The sequence below is a fragment of the Oenanthe melanoleuca genome, chromosome 1, assembly GCF_029582105.1.
Source record: "Oenanthe melanoleuca isolate GR-GAL-2019-014 chromosome 1, OMel1.0, whole genome shotgun sequence".
Lineage (NCBI taxonomy): Eukaryota > Metazoa > Chordata > Aves > Passeriformes > Muscicapidae > Oenanthe > Oenanthe melanoleuca.
In genome coordinates this window covers 50,556,201-50,572,250 of record NC_079333.1, presented here as the reverse complement: position 1 = coordinate 50,572,250, position 16,050 = coordinate 50,556,201, and the positions used below count along the sequence as shown (strand labels likewise).

Sequence of the window (16,050 nt, the reverse complement as noted above, 5' to 3'; positions counted from 1 at the left end):
ATAGGGCGCTCTTAATATTAAGTGGTCTGTATCTAGTCTTGCTCTCTTCACCTTGAATATCCACACACTTGAAGACAAAACTAAGAACTTTTAGAGGGATACATCTCAACATCTTCTAACACCTAAAAAGTCAGAGGTAAAATCCATAGCTAACTGTCCTATCAGAGCATGGAAAGAAAGGCACTTCCAGAAGGCAATTCATCCTCAGATTCCTACCCAGTCCTCTCCTCTGACTGAATAGAAAACCTATACACTGGACTGTTGAGAAGACAATTTTTTTTTCCCTCTATTTGTGTGACAGTGACTTTTGACTTCTCTGCAAATAATTCTAGGAATATGCCCCAGCTTCAGTACTGTGGAAATGAAATACTGTGTTTGAATCTTGGTGTAACCCCAGGTTCTTCTTATACTCATGGAGGAAAGGGGTAGAAAACCCAGGAGATTTGATTTTGCAATTAAAAAATAAAATGTCTTCTTGTCACAGCAAAATGATCAAGTTGGTGCCTGTAGGCCTGTGACATGTCATGCAGATGTATATAATTTTGGATGACATATCATTGACTTGCCAGTTGAATAGTAGAACTGCCCAAGGGCTAGTTAAATTTTGCACCTGAATCAGAGAAAATTTTACATTTGCATTCATAAATCAATGTTGCAGTCCAGTTCATACCTGCTTCTTCTCTTCCCTCTTTTCCTGTGCCTCTTCATTAATTTTGTCACCTTCTCTCCATCTTCCCATACAAATTCCTGTCTCAGAACTCTTTGTTTCACTCTGTCACAGGCATGCCCACTTGGAATGTATTATTCACCTTCCCAGATACCAATATTTATCTAAATTTCTTTTAGTGTGATGGGATTTAGACACAATTTCTACTACCAGTAGAGGAGATATGCCAGCATACTACCACAGGGATACTGATTTATGTCTGATTCATGGGGTAGTTGTTTTACAAGAGACTTGAGTGTGAGCAGAAATACCTAGGTTGAGCTCCAATCTCCACAGTGTCAGGCACTGTCTTGAGGATATACCTAGATTCTTGATGATTCACAGACAGAATTTCTGTGTTTTACAAGGTTGAGCCAAAGTTCCTTTATTTTTTCCTGTAATTGAAGTTAACAGAAGCCCTCATGGATGGGTATTGCAGCATAAATTAATTTCAGTTGAAGAAACAAGATGGCTGCAAAGAAAGAAGAAAGTAAATTCTTACTGGATCAATAAGAGAGGAAGGATTCATCGCCTTTGAGAATTTGAAGGAAGAGGAAAGAATTAATTCCCTTTTTGTCCCTGCCTCAGCCCCATTCTGCCTTATTTTTCTCCAAATGTCTAAAGACCCAAGCAATGGGCAGTTCTTTAATATGCAGAGCTAGCACAGAGTCCTCTCTACTCAAACATGAAAATGGCTTAGCAAATATCCAGTTTCTCTAAAGCCAGCTTATGGTGTATACTAGAGTAAAGAATTTTTTCCTTAAAATAAAAAGGTCCTTGTTTTAATGGGTAATTTCCCTTGAAAATGGTAAACTGCAAATTAAATGGCAAAAAGCAATTAATTATTGAAATTATAATATCCTTGTAAAGGTTAAGAGGTAATATAAATGAAGTTCCTGTGAGCACATTAATGGAATTACTATCTTTCCCCTTATAAGTGGTGACTGTAACGACCCTGCTAATTAGCTTTTTCATCGAGAAAATGAATATTGAAATATGTAGTTATATCTCAAAAGCACAATCTATGAGTAGGTTATTTTGTTACAATATAATATCGAGAGAACACTCTCCGTGCTGAACCTTCCCAGAGAGGGTTAAGAGGTCTTCCCAGAGCATGTATGGGAGATGAGTTTATGGGAGATCCCATAGTGGCCTGCTATGGCAATTAGACATGTCCATGTCTATGGGCCCTGATGGTCCACCCCAGAGTAGTAAGCAGTCCTGGTTAACTGTAGAAGTGCCAGCTGACTGAAAATTAGCAAATGTTACACCCATCTACAAGAAGGGTTGGAAGGACGTTCTTCCCCCACTGAGAACATGGTTTGGACATTGATACACCTGAAAGTGGGTTCTGGTGGGTTTCAGATGACAAGAGCCGGCATTACAATTCTTCTGTGGATGAATCCCTGAGATTTCAGAAGTTCCAGCTTCGTGGACTCCCCGAGTTCTGTACAAGCCTCAGGGTGTGATGGGGAGGGGAGGAAATGAACTTCCACTTGGAAAATGAATTGGCCATTGTCCCCAACTAGAGGATTTTCAGCTTTCCTTTCTAAAAACCCGATAAATCATTAGCCATATCCTTGGGAATGTGATCTAATAGGGTGACCTAGATGCAAGTGATTGCTGGAACTCGCGGCGAGAGGCAGCTCTGCTCCAGTTCTGTGGAAAAAGATTGGGGGATGTACGGGACGCTTCCTTGAGCCCCCTTCTCAGACACACCCAATTTAAGCAAACCGAGCCGCTAAAAGTCACCTTTGGGTTCTGCGAAGGCACCTTAGAAACCTCAGGACAGTGGCCCAGAGCGATTACAAATCTTTCATGGAGAGCAGAGGCACGCTCTGCTCCCTGCCCCCGCGTTTCACACACACGCCCTTCCTGGTCCGCAGCCGCATCAAACGCTCCGGAGGGGCCGGGGCAGGACCCGCGCCAGCCCCGCGGGGCCGGGAGGTGCCAGACCCCCTGTCCCTGTCCCTGTCCCTGTCCCTGTCCCTGTCCCTGTCCTGCCCCGGGCTCGCCCGTCCCGGCCGCCCAGCCCTTCCCCGGCCCCGCCGCCCGCCGAGTGTCACTGTCGAGCAGCGCAGCGCCCGCCGCCCCAGGCTCCCCATCGCCGGGGCTCCCCATCGCCGGGGCTCCCCATCGCTCCGGGCCCTGCGCCGAAACCGTGACCTCCTGCTGAAAGCCGATCCCAGGCTGAGGCTTTGGAGTGAAGAGAAAAATCTTCTTACTGCTGCACGTGTTGTAAAGCAAACCCGCGACTCCAAACGCGCCCGCCGCTCAGTGCGAGAAAGACAGACCTGCTCTTTGTACATTCCCTGCATCTTTCTTGAGCAGCATCTGGGGGAGATAGACAGATGTCCCACTCATAAGTAAGATGACACTATTAAATTATTTGTGCTGGGTCTACATGCACAGAAAGCAGGTGAGCATTTCTTACTGGGAAATCACTTGTTCTCCTTCCAGATGTTCCTTATTTTAAAAAGTCCGATTAAGAATAGTGGAAATTTAGGGTTGAAACCAGCCATGTTTTCCCTGAGTTTGTGTAGGGCTAAGACAATTCCCTGGTACAGGAGGACAGGTCTGGGACCTGTAATCTCAGAGCTCAGTCACTTTGGCAGTATTTGCTAGGGCAGAGCAGGCATTCCTCCCTTCAGCTGAGGGGCTGGTGCAGAATAAACCTCCTTGGCCTCTCCCACAGCCACCAGACTTGTCAACAACAGGACACAAAAGAGAAAATCAATAGCTGTAGCTACTGTTTTAGAGCCCTGCAAAATGTAGAGCACCTGGTGGCTTTTATATAATAGATGATAAATAATAATTCATAAAGATGAAACAACATACGGAGGGTTTATGGCAAATAATAAAGACTGTTTTCCTCTTTTGTTTTATGTTGACATGTTTTTATGTGCACCCAGAGATTAAAAGACTGGTGTTGGCAACAACAGCATTGTGTCCAGTAAGACAACTGTCCTTCAGAAATATGGCAAGTTTTGTTATAAATTATTAGCAAGAGAATTCACAAAATTTACCATCATGACAACCACCAGAAAAATAAGTATTTAAGATAGGATAGTATTAGAATAGAAGTGGGGAGGTCTTTTGGTTAGAGCTAAGTTAAAAGGCCAAGATTCAGGCCTAGATGTGGCAGCTCAAAATCCCAGGTGTCTAGTTTTATCCACAGTAGAAAACATGCAATTTGTTAGACTTGGAAGGACACCATACAGATGGACAGGATCTGGTCACTTGAATTTGTTTTCTTACCTTTTCTGAGAATTGTTCAGGTGTTAGAGTTGATGTTCTCTTCTTCTGTATGTTTAGTTGATTTTTTTTCCCTAACTGCTGCAAGATTGGACAAAATTTCAGGCAAATATACAAATTATCAGGTTATTTCTCTAACAGTACTTGTCCGTTTGGTTTTTAGTGACTGTATTTGAATAATTGGGTTGACTTTCTGTTGCTTCCAGTACATAGCCTCAAGTCTATTGTTGTACATATACCTTCCTTTTTGATTTAAAATCGAGTACAGACATGACCTGAAGATCCAGTTTTGTGAGATGCTCGGAACCATGGTGTGATGACTTTCATGCAGACCACACAACTGAAAACAGATGGTGGCCTGAAAGACAAAACTCTCTTGGTTCTTTTACTGGTCAAAGACTGAAGAATGAGACAGAGGTTTGGTGGCTTCTTCATTTTCCTTGGGGTTTAGGAACATACATATTCCCCTATGGAATTTCATATTGTCTTACAAGTCATACCATAATGAAAGAGTCTGTGGTTGAGCCTGTGGTGTGTATATTAGCCAGGATTGATTTAGGTAGAGTGACAGGATTTTCTGTCTTTTTCTACTGTGCTGATTAGCTCCATCAAGTCTGTAGTGCCCCAGCTGTAACAGCAGCTCAGTCCATGGATTGAGGAGAAGCAAAATCTATATGCATATTTTTCTATCTCCCTGCTAGGGTAGTTTTCTGACAATGTATTCATGGGTGTTTGATTCAGTCTGACTTCAGTGGTTGCAGCAGAGGGTAATCTGTGGCTCAAATTCCCTCGACCAACTGAAGATTTTTCACAAGCGGATTCTTTTAAAATTCAAAACACCAGGACCAATTTTAAAACCAGCTGCTATTTTAGTATAGACAAGACCCTGGGGACCATGTGTTTTGTTATTGCTATATTCTGAGGAAGTGTCTGCTTTTATGGATACAAGAAAGATTGTGAATCCTAAAGCACAATGTAATAACTCCCCTTTTCTTTTGAATAGGTTAGACTGGGATAGAAATATTTCAGCTAACTTTCAAGTAAAATACTTCCAAACACAACGATCCTGAAAGGCGAATCAAATGTTGATACAGGTGAAGCATGATGAGTTTTAAACATCAGGAAAAGATGGAATGAGAATTTGGATGTTACGTTATATACATAATGTGTTTAATTTATTCCTAATCAAAACAAAACTCTTTGGACAGAAAACGGATTGTGAAATAAAGCTTATTTTCCCTGCAAGTGACTAAGTCATGCAGCCAACTTGTGGGGACATTGGCAAAATGAGATGCTTCAGGAGAGATGCAGATTTCAATGCACAGTTTCCATGAGGGAAGGCAGAATGGCAGCAGCTCAGGGAGTGAATGTACAGGCCATATAAGGCAAATAAATGAACTGCTGTAGAGATGCCATTAGCAAAGCAAACACTGACTTGGGGACCTTGGCATATACCATGGAAGAGATAAATTGCATGAATAAATGCAGGCTTGTTTGCTTCTCCCTAGGCTTCCAATGCCAATTTTTACTGAGAAACAGTTTCCATGTGTGAAACAGAAGTTTTTCCACAGTCATTTTAATGCCAGACAATTTCTACCCATGTCTGATCCCAACACATGCCTAATTTAGACATATTTATCACAGTTTCATTATAACCCAGGCCTTTGGCTAAGAAAAGAATGACAGACCTCAGTCTTTAAACAATTAAGCAACTATTTAATAACAGTACTCAATTTTTCTCTTTCTACACTGAGAACAGAGTTGCAATGACACAATATTAGCTTAGTGTCCCTGTCATTTCAGGCATTAGTAAAATGAATAGCAGGGGATAAAATGCCACTGACCCAAGTGAAGGCATGCAAGTGGTAAACAAGGACTGTCTGCACTCTCCAAAAAGTGCATAGCTCCTTGCACAAGTGGAGATCTGAGAGCTCATGCATGCTTGGGGGTGGAGGCACAGCACCGGGCGGAAAGGTGATTTGAGGGGAGGATGCTGGAATGGTATGCTGTGGAGCAGGCTTCAGCTCTCAGCTTTGGGAAAGCCACACCAGCTCCCTTTCTGTCAGACACCCCGTGGGCACATTCGCTTTCATGTTTTGGTGTGGATCAAGGGCGTGCTTTTGAAGTGATCTCCAGGATCATCCTCACTTACCACGTTTTATTTTACCCAGCAGAGGTGAGTACACAGAGTGGGTTCAGACAGCAATATAGCAGAAGACAGGTGCCAGGAGTGTATCAGATGCACTCTAAGTTCTCATGGGGCATTCCGTTCAGAGGCCCAGCCTGAGTGAAACTGAAGAAAAAACTGTTGAAAAGTGTGAACAGCATTTAGGCCCTCAACACCATGAGATCCAGCACCAGACTGATCCACATTACTAGATCTAGGTGGATGTAGCCTAGGGGTAGTCAGCTGTGGATATGGCTGCTTTGGGGTTATGCCTTCATTGTCTTCCTTCTGGAGTATTTTATTGCATATATTCTAGCATTCAGCCTATATTTAACCCACTTCTTTGATTTTTTGAAGCACGTTTCCTAAAATACTCTTGAAATGTTAGGGGTGAACTAACTTGATAATTTGATCATGCTAGATACTTTCCAATCCATTTCTTATCCCTCGAGAAAATATGCATTTTCAGTAATGTTCTGATTTTAAGACTGCATTATGGGGGGAAAAATGGAAGTCTAATTTTAAAAATACAATAAAGCACCTTTGTAATTTAATTCTGAAAATAGCTGCTGTTGCTGTTAAATGGTGTAAATGCAGACTGAGTGCAATAAACCTCACTTCCATTTAGCATTAAGAATATTAATGAATGGTGTTTGAATTACACGCCAGTACTGTAAAAGAAACATTACCAAAGAGATTTTGCATGTCTGGTGCTGACATAATTTAAACCTGTCATAAAATTGTCTTATATCTGAGAAATATATTCATGTTTCTGGGCGTAGAGGAAAAACCAGAATGGGAAATGTCTTTTTCTCCCAGAGGCTCTCTGTGCAGAAGGCAACCCCTCCTCAAAACTTTCCCACTTAAGACACTCTGGGAAAGGGCTGAAGCTCCTGTCTCTCCGCTTGACCTAACCCATTCGGGAAGAACTGCTTGGTACTGTGATCACATTTACTCTCGCTGTAGACCAACTTGGGAACTGTTGCGATCAAAATGCTGCATCAGCAGCTCGCATGCAGAGACAGACACAGTTCTTATCACACGCACACCATCAGGAGATTAACCCATATTTTCCCATGTAAGGACTGCAGCCTTCCTCCTTTCCTTCAAATACTTCTTCTTCGCTGTCTTTCCCCCCCTCTCCTCTCCTGCCCTTTCCTCCTCTCCATCCGCGGCTTCACCGCCCCTTTCACCCCGCACTGAGCCGCCGAGACAGGGACGCCGCAGCGCTCCGGCCCCAGGACCCGAGACCCCCCCGTGGCAGCCCAGGGCGGGCTCGGGAAGCCGGGACCCCCGCCCCGCCCCGTGCGGGCTCGGGGACGCGCCCCCGCTCTCCCGTTCGCCGCTCCGCCGCCGCCCGGCCCCTCGCCCCCGGCCCCGTCCGCGGCCCCGCAACTGCGCCGAGCGCGGCGGGTCCCGCCCGGGGAGGCGGTGGCGGGGAAGGGGGAGGAGAGGCGGCGGAGCGCGCTGCCTCCCGCGGGATCGCACCCGGAGAGAGGAACGTGCGGAGGAAAGGACGGGCCGGGCTGGGGAGGGTCCCGGTCCCGGTCCCGCCCGCTTCGGAGCACCGCGTCGCCGGGAGCGCGGGTGGAGTGGCTTGGGGCGGCCGCCGCCCGCCGGCCCCGCGCCCATGTGCTGCCGGCAGCCTCCACGCCCGGCGTGTCCGTAAGTAGCCCTTCGCTCCCCGGCACCATCCTGGCACTCCTAGACCCCTCGCCGCTCCTGCTCCTCCCAGGCACCGGCTCTCCCGCACTCCCTGCGCGGCTGAATCCCCTGCCCCTCGCGGACCCCCTGCACGCCCCTCCCTTCTCGAACCCCTGCTCTCCCTCGCTCCGGGTACATTGCATCCCCTGCATGACTCCGGATCCCCGAGCCTTCAGAACGTCCTTTCCTCCCCGACACCTCCCCACCCTGCACAGCCACATCCCCTGCATCCCCGGACCCTCTTTCCCCCCTGCGTTCCCTTTCCCCGCTCTGACATCCAGCCTGGCCGCATCCCTTGCCCGTTGCACCGGCCCCTCTAGACTCCCTTCCCTGCTCGGATTCCCAGCCTTCTCATCCTCTTGTCTTCCAGAATCCTTCCTCTCCCGGGCCCCCGTCCTTCCCGTATCTCACTGCCACTCCGGACCGCTCTCCCTTCCCGGCCCCGCAGTTTCCCGGCTCTCTGTCCTCTTGGCCACTCGAGTTCCCCGTACTCTCGGCACCTCTGCCTTTCCAGCCCGCATTCTCCTCTCCCTCCCATTCTGCTCCTGTCGGACCCCTGTCCCCACAACCCCTTCTCGTCCCGCGTCTCCTGCCCCTCCCGGGTCCCCTGTCCCCCCCGGGTCCCCTGCACCCCAGCCCTCCCCACCCTGCCGGGGCCGCGGGCGCTGCGCCCACTCGCCCGCACTGTTCCCTGGCATCACCCCGGCGAGTTTTGGTTCCCGGCCGCCGCCTTCCCTCTGGGGAAGCCGTATCTCTCCGCCGCCCCCTCCTACCCCTGCAGGGCGGGGAGCGGGGTTTCGGGGCCGGAGGGCCGATTCCGCCTCCCGGGAGAGCGCCCAGGCTGTGAGCTGGCAAAGCTGCTGCCGCACTGGAGCCGCAGCATTTGCAGGGTCCTACCCCGGGACCTTCCATGTTGTCCCCTATTTCCAGTCGTACCTCCTCCTGCGATTCAGGGAATGATCTCCCCTAAGTGCTGTGACCCACTTTGGCATAGGCTTTTGGTGCCATGCCAAGACACAGACAGATCCTTCTCTAGATGATGCTTCTGAAGAGATAGTGTCCCCCTATGCCCCTCTCTTTACCCCTAGGGGTTTGGCGTTTTCCAGGTTGAAAGAATTTCTATGGCTAGGCTATGGGTAGATAGATGTACTCTTCTTCAGTAGCAGTATAGGCCTTTTTAATATTGTAGAAGAGACTTCCTTTTCTTAGTGTTTTAAAAGTAAACAAAACTTTTGTGTGGTGCACATGGCTAATTTCACTTACAAACTTTCTGTACGTTCCCTCCTTGTGCTGAAGTAGTATTCATTTTATTGCCTTTTCATGAGTTGGATTCACTGATTGGCGTCTAATCATGCTTAGAAGAAAAAACCCCTGTAAATAGCTATCAGAATTAATTTGGCAGCAACTGTGAGAAATGATCATAAATTTACAAATGCTGTTAGAATAATGATCCAACATGAATTTAACGAGAAATACACTCCCAGCCTCTGGGAACAGCCTGTAGGTTTCTGTGACAGTGAAATACACTTGGGCATGCTGGTACTGAGCTGAGAGGCTGGGAGTTGTCTGAGAAGGATACAAAGGGGTTAGGGCTCCTTGGTTTGAACTGGGAAGAGGCAAAGAAGAGCTGGGCTGAATGCAGGCAGGAATGTTAACAGAGACCTCTGTGTTTTAATTGTGTGCTCCTTGAGGTTGTGTAGGGGTGAGTCCTAAAGATGTGGCAACCTGGAGTTCGGGTTCATGGCACATCAAAGTGATTAAAGGCTCCTTTTGCACAGGGATGCCAAACAACTTGGAGTGATGGAAAAAATGTCATCTCATATCACTTCATTTGGGGGTGTGTTAATAAGTTTTACCTGTGTCACAAGAGTCTGATCTTGAAATGCCTTAGCTGCTGTGGGTGGTTTTGCGCTGAGGGTGCAGGACCATCTATAAAGTGAAGTATGTTCTCCAGGCACTGCAGGAGGAAGGTCTGGCTAACTAAGAATAAGCAAGATCTCATCTGTTTTTTCTATTGGTACTAGAAAGACTGGGACTTACAGTGGAGAAAAGTGAGGCAAGTACACAGGCAGCCCCTGAAGGTGGCTGCAGAGCATTCCTGGATGTGCACAGCAGCCTGTGCCAGCTGGGCTGCTGGCCACCACTATCACACTGGCCATAGAAGCTAGTGTCACTGAGCGATGCTGGGATCTGCTTACAAGGGTGGGACAGAAAACTGACATGTCTTATTCAGAAGTCTTCTGGAAGGAAAAACACTCTGACAGACAAATTTTTTTTCTAGTGTTAGCATTACTGAACTTGTATATTTTTTTTCTTTTTTGTGTTTTGTTATTTAATTAGGGACCTCTGACTTCATGATGGGAGGAAATATCCCCCTGGCTGTTACAATCCGAGCTTCTCCCAGTGTGAGGATTTGTCAAGGCTGAGAGATTCCGGATTATCCACAAAGCTCCTCTGAAACACAGAGTTACTTTTGTGTCTTCCCATCGCGAGGGGTCTTGGAGCAGATACAAAGATGGCATCCAGCCTCACCTGTGCTGGCGTCGTCTGGGCCTTCCTCTCCTTCCTCTGCGCTGCCGCCTCCTGCGTTGGCTTCTTCATGCCCTACTGGCTGCTGGGCTCCCAGCTGGAGAAGTCGGTTTCCTTCGGCACTTTCCGGCGGTGCTCGTACCCGGTGCGGGACGAGAGCCTGCAGATGACGGTGATGGTGGAGCAGTGCGGCCGCTATGCCTCCTTCCAGGCCATCCCCAGCGCCGAGTGGAGGATCTGCACCGTGGTGACGGGCCTGGGCTGCGGGCTGCTGCTCTTGGTGGCCCTGACAGCGCTCATGGGCTGCTGCGTGTCCGAGCTCATCTCCAGGACTGTGGGCAGGGTGGCAGGAGGCATCCAGTTCCTGGGGGGTAAGTGTTCTTGTGGTCAGGGAATGGGGATATCCAGGCTATCTGTTTGCACGAGTGGAGACTCTCCTGGTCTTTGGGAAGAGGAGGGAATGATTCAGACTTTCTCCTGGAGTGAGGGGGATTGCTTGGCTTCCTCAATGCTGCTTGTGTGGCTGCCTGAATGTGGCCCAAAGACACAGTGGGCTGTGCTCTCTCATGCTCAAGTCCCTGTCTGGTCATTATGTGACCTTTGAGAGCTGCCTGGCAAGTTGACTTCTGTGGGCCAGCATCTTCACAGCAGTTTTGTGGGTTGTAGTTTCCAGCACAGCATAGCTGAATTAGAGGTACCTGGAGAAGCATGTGGGCTACAGATCCACATGAAGCACTGTGGTTTGGCTGGGGAGAGGCTGTGTTGTGTGGGAACAACCTCTCTTTCTCCTTCTTACCCCTATTACTGGCAGAGCTCCCTCCAACTCTGCTCTCTGCAGCTGCATGGATCTGGCAACAAGCTTTTGGCCTAGGTTTGAAGTGTGGATTGTTTATCTTTGATGGAGATGGCCCACCATCTCCTGGGAGGAGCCCCGCTGGCCTGGCTGACCCATGCTGCCTGCTGATGGTGCCACAGGTTTGTTGGCTCCACGGGCTAGACAGTGTGTGGGAGAATTACCTGGCTCCTTTTTCTAACTTGTAATTGTGTGGAGTCTTTGCAACTGTAAGAGTATTTGAAGGGTATGAGACAACAAATGGGATGCACAAGCATGCTTTTTACAGGGCAGTTCTCCCAGTAAATCATCACCCTCTTGTCACTGGTGACATGCAGATCAGCAGCACTCACTTTTGCCTGATGCCGGCGCTCCACCACACACGCACTTGCCCCCATAAGGCAACCTGTTTCTCTGAGCTTTGGGTGCTGGGGCACTGCAGGTGCCAGCTTTTTGGGTGCCCTGCAGCGTCTACTCCCAGCCAGGCATCCTGGCTTATGCCCCCAAAGGAGTGGACTGTAGCAGAACCCTCGTTTCTTTTCCCCTCCAAAGAGGCGCTTGCCCTGCAAGGGCAGTCTGGTTACATGCCGCGACTGCAGCTTCTAAGGAAGCACAAGACAAAAACTCCACTGACTGTCCAGCTTGGTGAGGACAGCTGAGGCTGGGAAAGGGCCCTGTGCCAAGCCTTCAGCCAGACAATACCAGTGTAACTCCCTCCTGGCCGCAGGGAGTCCTGTCTCCAAATTTTTGAGTAGTTTCTGCACTTTAGAGCAAACTGACCCCATCACTTCATCCCTCCCTCAGCTTTGCGATCCACAGGCATTCCTGTGTTTAATCTGTCTGACAATTTGAAAGTGCAGCAGCTGCTGTAGAGTTAAATCTGCTGGGAGCTGTGGTTTCTTGAAACCTGCTCCATTATACAGTTCCAGCCAGGCACTTGGAGGTGGAGGAAATCTCAGTTCGGTGACAATCTGCAAGCCTGCTTTGTCCTGACTATTTCACTTAGAGCCGTCACAGGCTGTGACCACCCTCTTTTTCTAGCTGCTGTCTCAGCTCATCTGGTTTTAATTTGAGTTTGGACCCTTTCTCGTGACTATGCTCCCCTGAGTGCCTGTGGAGCAGGGCTGGCAGGGGAGCTCACAGCTGTTTGCTTGCAGCCAGCCCAGCAAACACGGCAGCTCCAGCAGTGGGCACATGGCTGGGGGTGCAGGGGCACCCTGCTCCCCGTGGCACTGGTGTGGGCTGAAGGTGTGCACCCTTCTCTGAGGCAGGATGGTGGCTCCTGGACGAGGAGATGAGAGGTTCCTTCAGAGCACACCATGGCAACACCTGAAGCTTGTCCAGGCTGACCAGGCAGCATCCCATCCTGCCTGGAAGGGCAAAGAGCAGCTAGTGCTTGTTCTCTGTAGGTGGCAATTCAAAGAAATATGAACCTGTGATATAAAATGAAAATTGCCAACAACTTTGCTTACAGTTCAGAAATTAGTTACACAGCATGTCTAATTTTCCCCTCTACTGGCTTTTATGGTTGTCTAGTATTTCATTCAGCCTGCTGGAAGTGTGTAAGAAAACACCAAAATGAGGACTGTTGTTGCTTAACCTGCTTAAAACCTAACTGTGGGGGCACAAGGGAGAGGCCAGGTGGTGAAAGCCAGTAATTTGGATAAACTGAAGGGACATATTAGAGTAAAGAGGAGTTTCTTACATCCCTCATCAGATCATTAGCTGCTATAGATCAGTGTAGGTTAATTGTTTAAATGACATGACTACATTTACTCAGATGTCTGACTTAGGCACTATAATTATTATCTTGTTTTATGTCAAGATAGCCATGAGCTCTTTGCCTTATTTACAAACAGGGAATGCCAGCTCTTTGTTCCCTGTAATGCAGTTGTAGGTGTAGCTGTATACCATGATGTGGGCTTTGAATGTGGCTTGGTGGCAAGTGTAGTCATTGTCATTTTAGTTGGTCTCCCCTCAGAGATCTAATAAAATAAAACCCTTATAATTTTTTTTTATTGTGAAAAATTCCCTCCTAGCTTTATATAAAGAAATGCTTAGAAAAATAAGCAGCCACTGAGTGATGCTATTCATCCTCTGCATTAGAACAGGGAGATGGCTAAATGGTTTCACTTTCTTTTTGTCTGAGGCATCTGCACTCATACCCTGCTGGGGCTCTTGCTCAAGTGGCAGAGGATGAGTGTTAGAATAAACTGTATTTCTCTTGAAGTTAGAAACCAACATAAAGACAGGTTCTGTGTAGCTAGTTTATGGCTTTACTTGTGTTCCTTTTGTTTAGGATCCAAGTAAGTTTCTCAACATGATTTAAAAAGCACAGACTTAAGGAGGAAGTAAACCAATGGATAATGGATTATTATGGGAGGCCCAAGAGCAGGGGAGATGTACACTGAAGTTGTGGTGAGCCAAAGCTAAATCTTAGTTCAACACTAGAAGCATTCTTACTGCTATGATGTGGCAGAGAGGTTTGCTTACCAGAGGTGGTAAGTGAACAGCCTGATCCTTTTCTTCTAGCACTGTGAAGGAGGAATAACTCCAAGTAGGTCAGTGGAATAACACCTGTAAAAAAGTAGTGCAGCTTGTGCTAGCTGAATGGTGCCAAGGTTTTATAACTGGGATTTCCTCAAGTTGCATGTGGCAGCTCAAGGGAGTGAATTATTCATGAGTGCTTTTACCATAAATCTGCTCTTCTGATAAAAATTGAATGGCAGAACCTGCAAGAAATTGCAGATCTAGGCAGAGTCAGAAGGGCTCTTTGGATATTGCTTGATCCCATATACTTAGTCTGCATTTGATATTTCAGACGGTCCTGGCTGCAGAGTATACATTATATATATATATATATATATATATATATATATATATATATATATATTTATATATATATATATACATACAGTATTTTAAGGTGACTGGCATGAAACACATCGAGTTTCTGTTCCTACTAGAAAGATTGCAGCTCTGTAGCCATTACAACAATTGCTTGCATGAAAAACAACACTTTTAGCTTTTTCTAAGGCAGTTTGGTGGTGGGTGACAAGAAGTGTCCAACTCCCCAAGGCCAGCCTTTTCTGCAGTGGTCTGCAGTCCTGGCAAACTGCTGCTGTGGTCTCTCAGACCATGTTCCCTGGACATCTCTCTTGGACTGCTTCAAAGAAATGACAGCTGAGGGGAAAGTTGTGCTGTCTGTAACCTCTTGAGGGTACAGTCATGTAGATGGATACAGTCTTCACCGATAACATTATGTGCAGTGTTTCCAGCTGGTTTCCTTTGTGTGTGTAGAAGACTGAGACATGTATAATGTTGCTAGAACAGATTGCAAGGATGTAGCTTTGGCCATAACTCTTGAGGATATGACAGCAGGGAGTGAAGTTTAACAAATCTATGGCAAATTAGAGTCTGTAATTATTGATCTTCTTTTCATTGTGCTGTGGCAAGTCAATTCCACTTAAATGGAGAAACTAGAAATTTGAAGGTAGGTAGCTCAGATATGACATACTAATTTGGTGAACAGTTTCACTCTCTAAATGCAGAGCAATGATTTTAAGAACATAGCAATATTTTTAAGAACATAATGAACTTAAAGGTTAGCCAGTTTTATGAGAGGCAGTGGATCAAAATGCACAAGTACTGCAAGGATGGCCAATTTAAAGAGCATTATGCTGGCAGGGTGAAGCTTTTCATTAAAGTGATCAGCACGCAGGAATGAAATCTCCACTAGCTCAGAACTCCCTTTTGCTCTGTAGAACAGCTAAACCAAGCTCAGAGTACAGATCCAAGGTGACAGAACATGGAACAATCTGCTGGCTGAGACCACTCTCTGAACCTGGCACTATGGCCCTGATTCTAAGTGCCATGTGAGAGAAGTGAATCCTTCCCATGATTGTGGGGTAGCCATGTTCCTGCCATGTTTACTGTCATCTTTAATATTCAATGATTGCACTCTAACAAAGCACAAGTTTTGTTACTCCCTTCATCAAATGAGCAAAGTTGTCATCAGTGTCTACTCTTCCTCTCCTTATTTCTCTGTCTTGTTTCCCTTATGTCTCCCAAAACTATGGTCCTTGAAATTGTTGGTTAGAAAATCTGGACAGCTCTTGGAACAGGGGGTGGTGAAAGGAGCATTTGATTATTTGAGAAAAAGGGGACACAGTTCCTAGCAACTTCTGATTTTGTCTCAGAAAATAAAACGTGGTCTTATGAAAAATGCTCTTAGGACTACATGAAATTGCTGGAGAATCCTTCTTCAAGTGGGTGCCAATAGAGGCCATCACAGTTCCCATCACCCATAAGGTGCTCATGGCAGGTGTTTGCTGGGTGCAGAGGGCAGAAAAATGTGGACTGATCGCTCAAGATGAAGAGAATGTTGAGTGAGGGGTTTTGGTTCTGTGCTGTCTGTGATGAAATCTCAGAGAAAGCCTTTGAAATTTTGGGCTGAAGATTTTAAGAAGACAGGTCTAAACAAAATCTGCAAGTTAATGACATATTAATGGCCAAATCTGACTTTGCGGGAGAGATGATACTGAAGTGTAAGGACAGAGGTTGAGCCCTTGTGGGGTCATGTAGAGAAGGTCTCCCTCAAAGGGTTTGCTTGGGGAAACAGTTAAAAAAAGTAAGAAGAGGCTCTTGGGAGAAATGGAGTCACTGAAACGAAGTTGTATTTCAAGAAATGTGGCTGGCAGTTAAAGACAGCTCGGGGGTTCAAGTGGAACAAAACAGTCTTGGTTCTGAGGCTGGCTAAGAAAGGGGCTTTGGGGAGAGTAGTTCCAATTGACTACAGGAACTAGAAACTTCTGGGAAAGGTTTTTGTGCAGCTGGAGGAAAAGGCACTGAACAATA

General features: G+C 46.8%; 1 protein-coding gene across 1 annotated transcript in view; it reads left to right on the top strand.

The window, feature by feature from the left end:
• Positions 1-7,502: 7,502 nt before the first annotated feature.
• The window catches only part of LHFPL6 (LHFPL tetraspan subfamily member 6), a 136,844-nt gene continuing 128,296 nt past the window's right edge, over positions 7,503-16,050 (top strand). The window contains exons 1-2 of the mRNA XM_056497805.1: positions 7,503-7,793; positions 10,173-10,732. Of these exons, the coding sequence (XP_056353780.1) occupies positions 10,348-10,732 (385 nt within the window). The 5' untranslated portion in view covers positions 7,503-7,793; positions 10,173-10,347. The remainder of the gene's footprint in view (positions 7,794-10,172; positions 10,733-16,050) is intronic.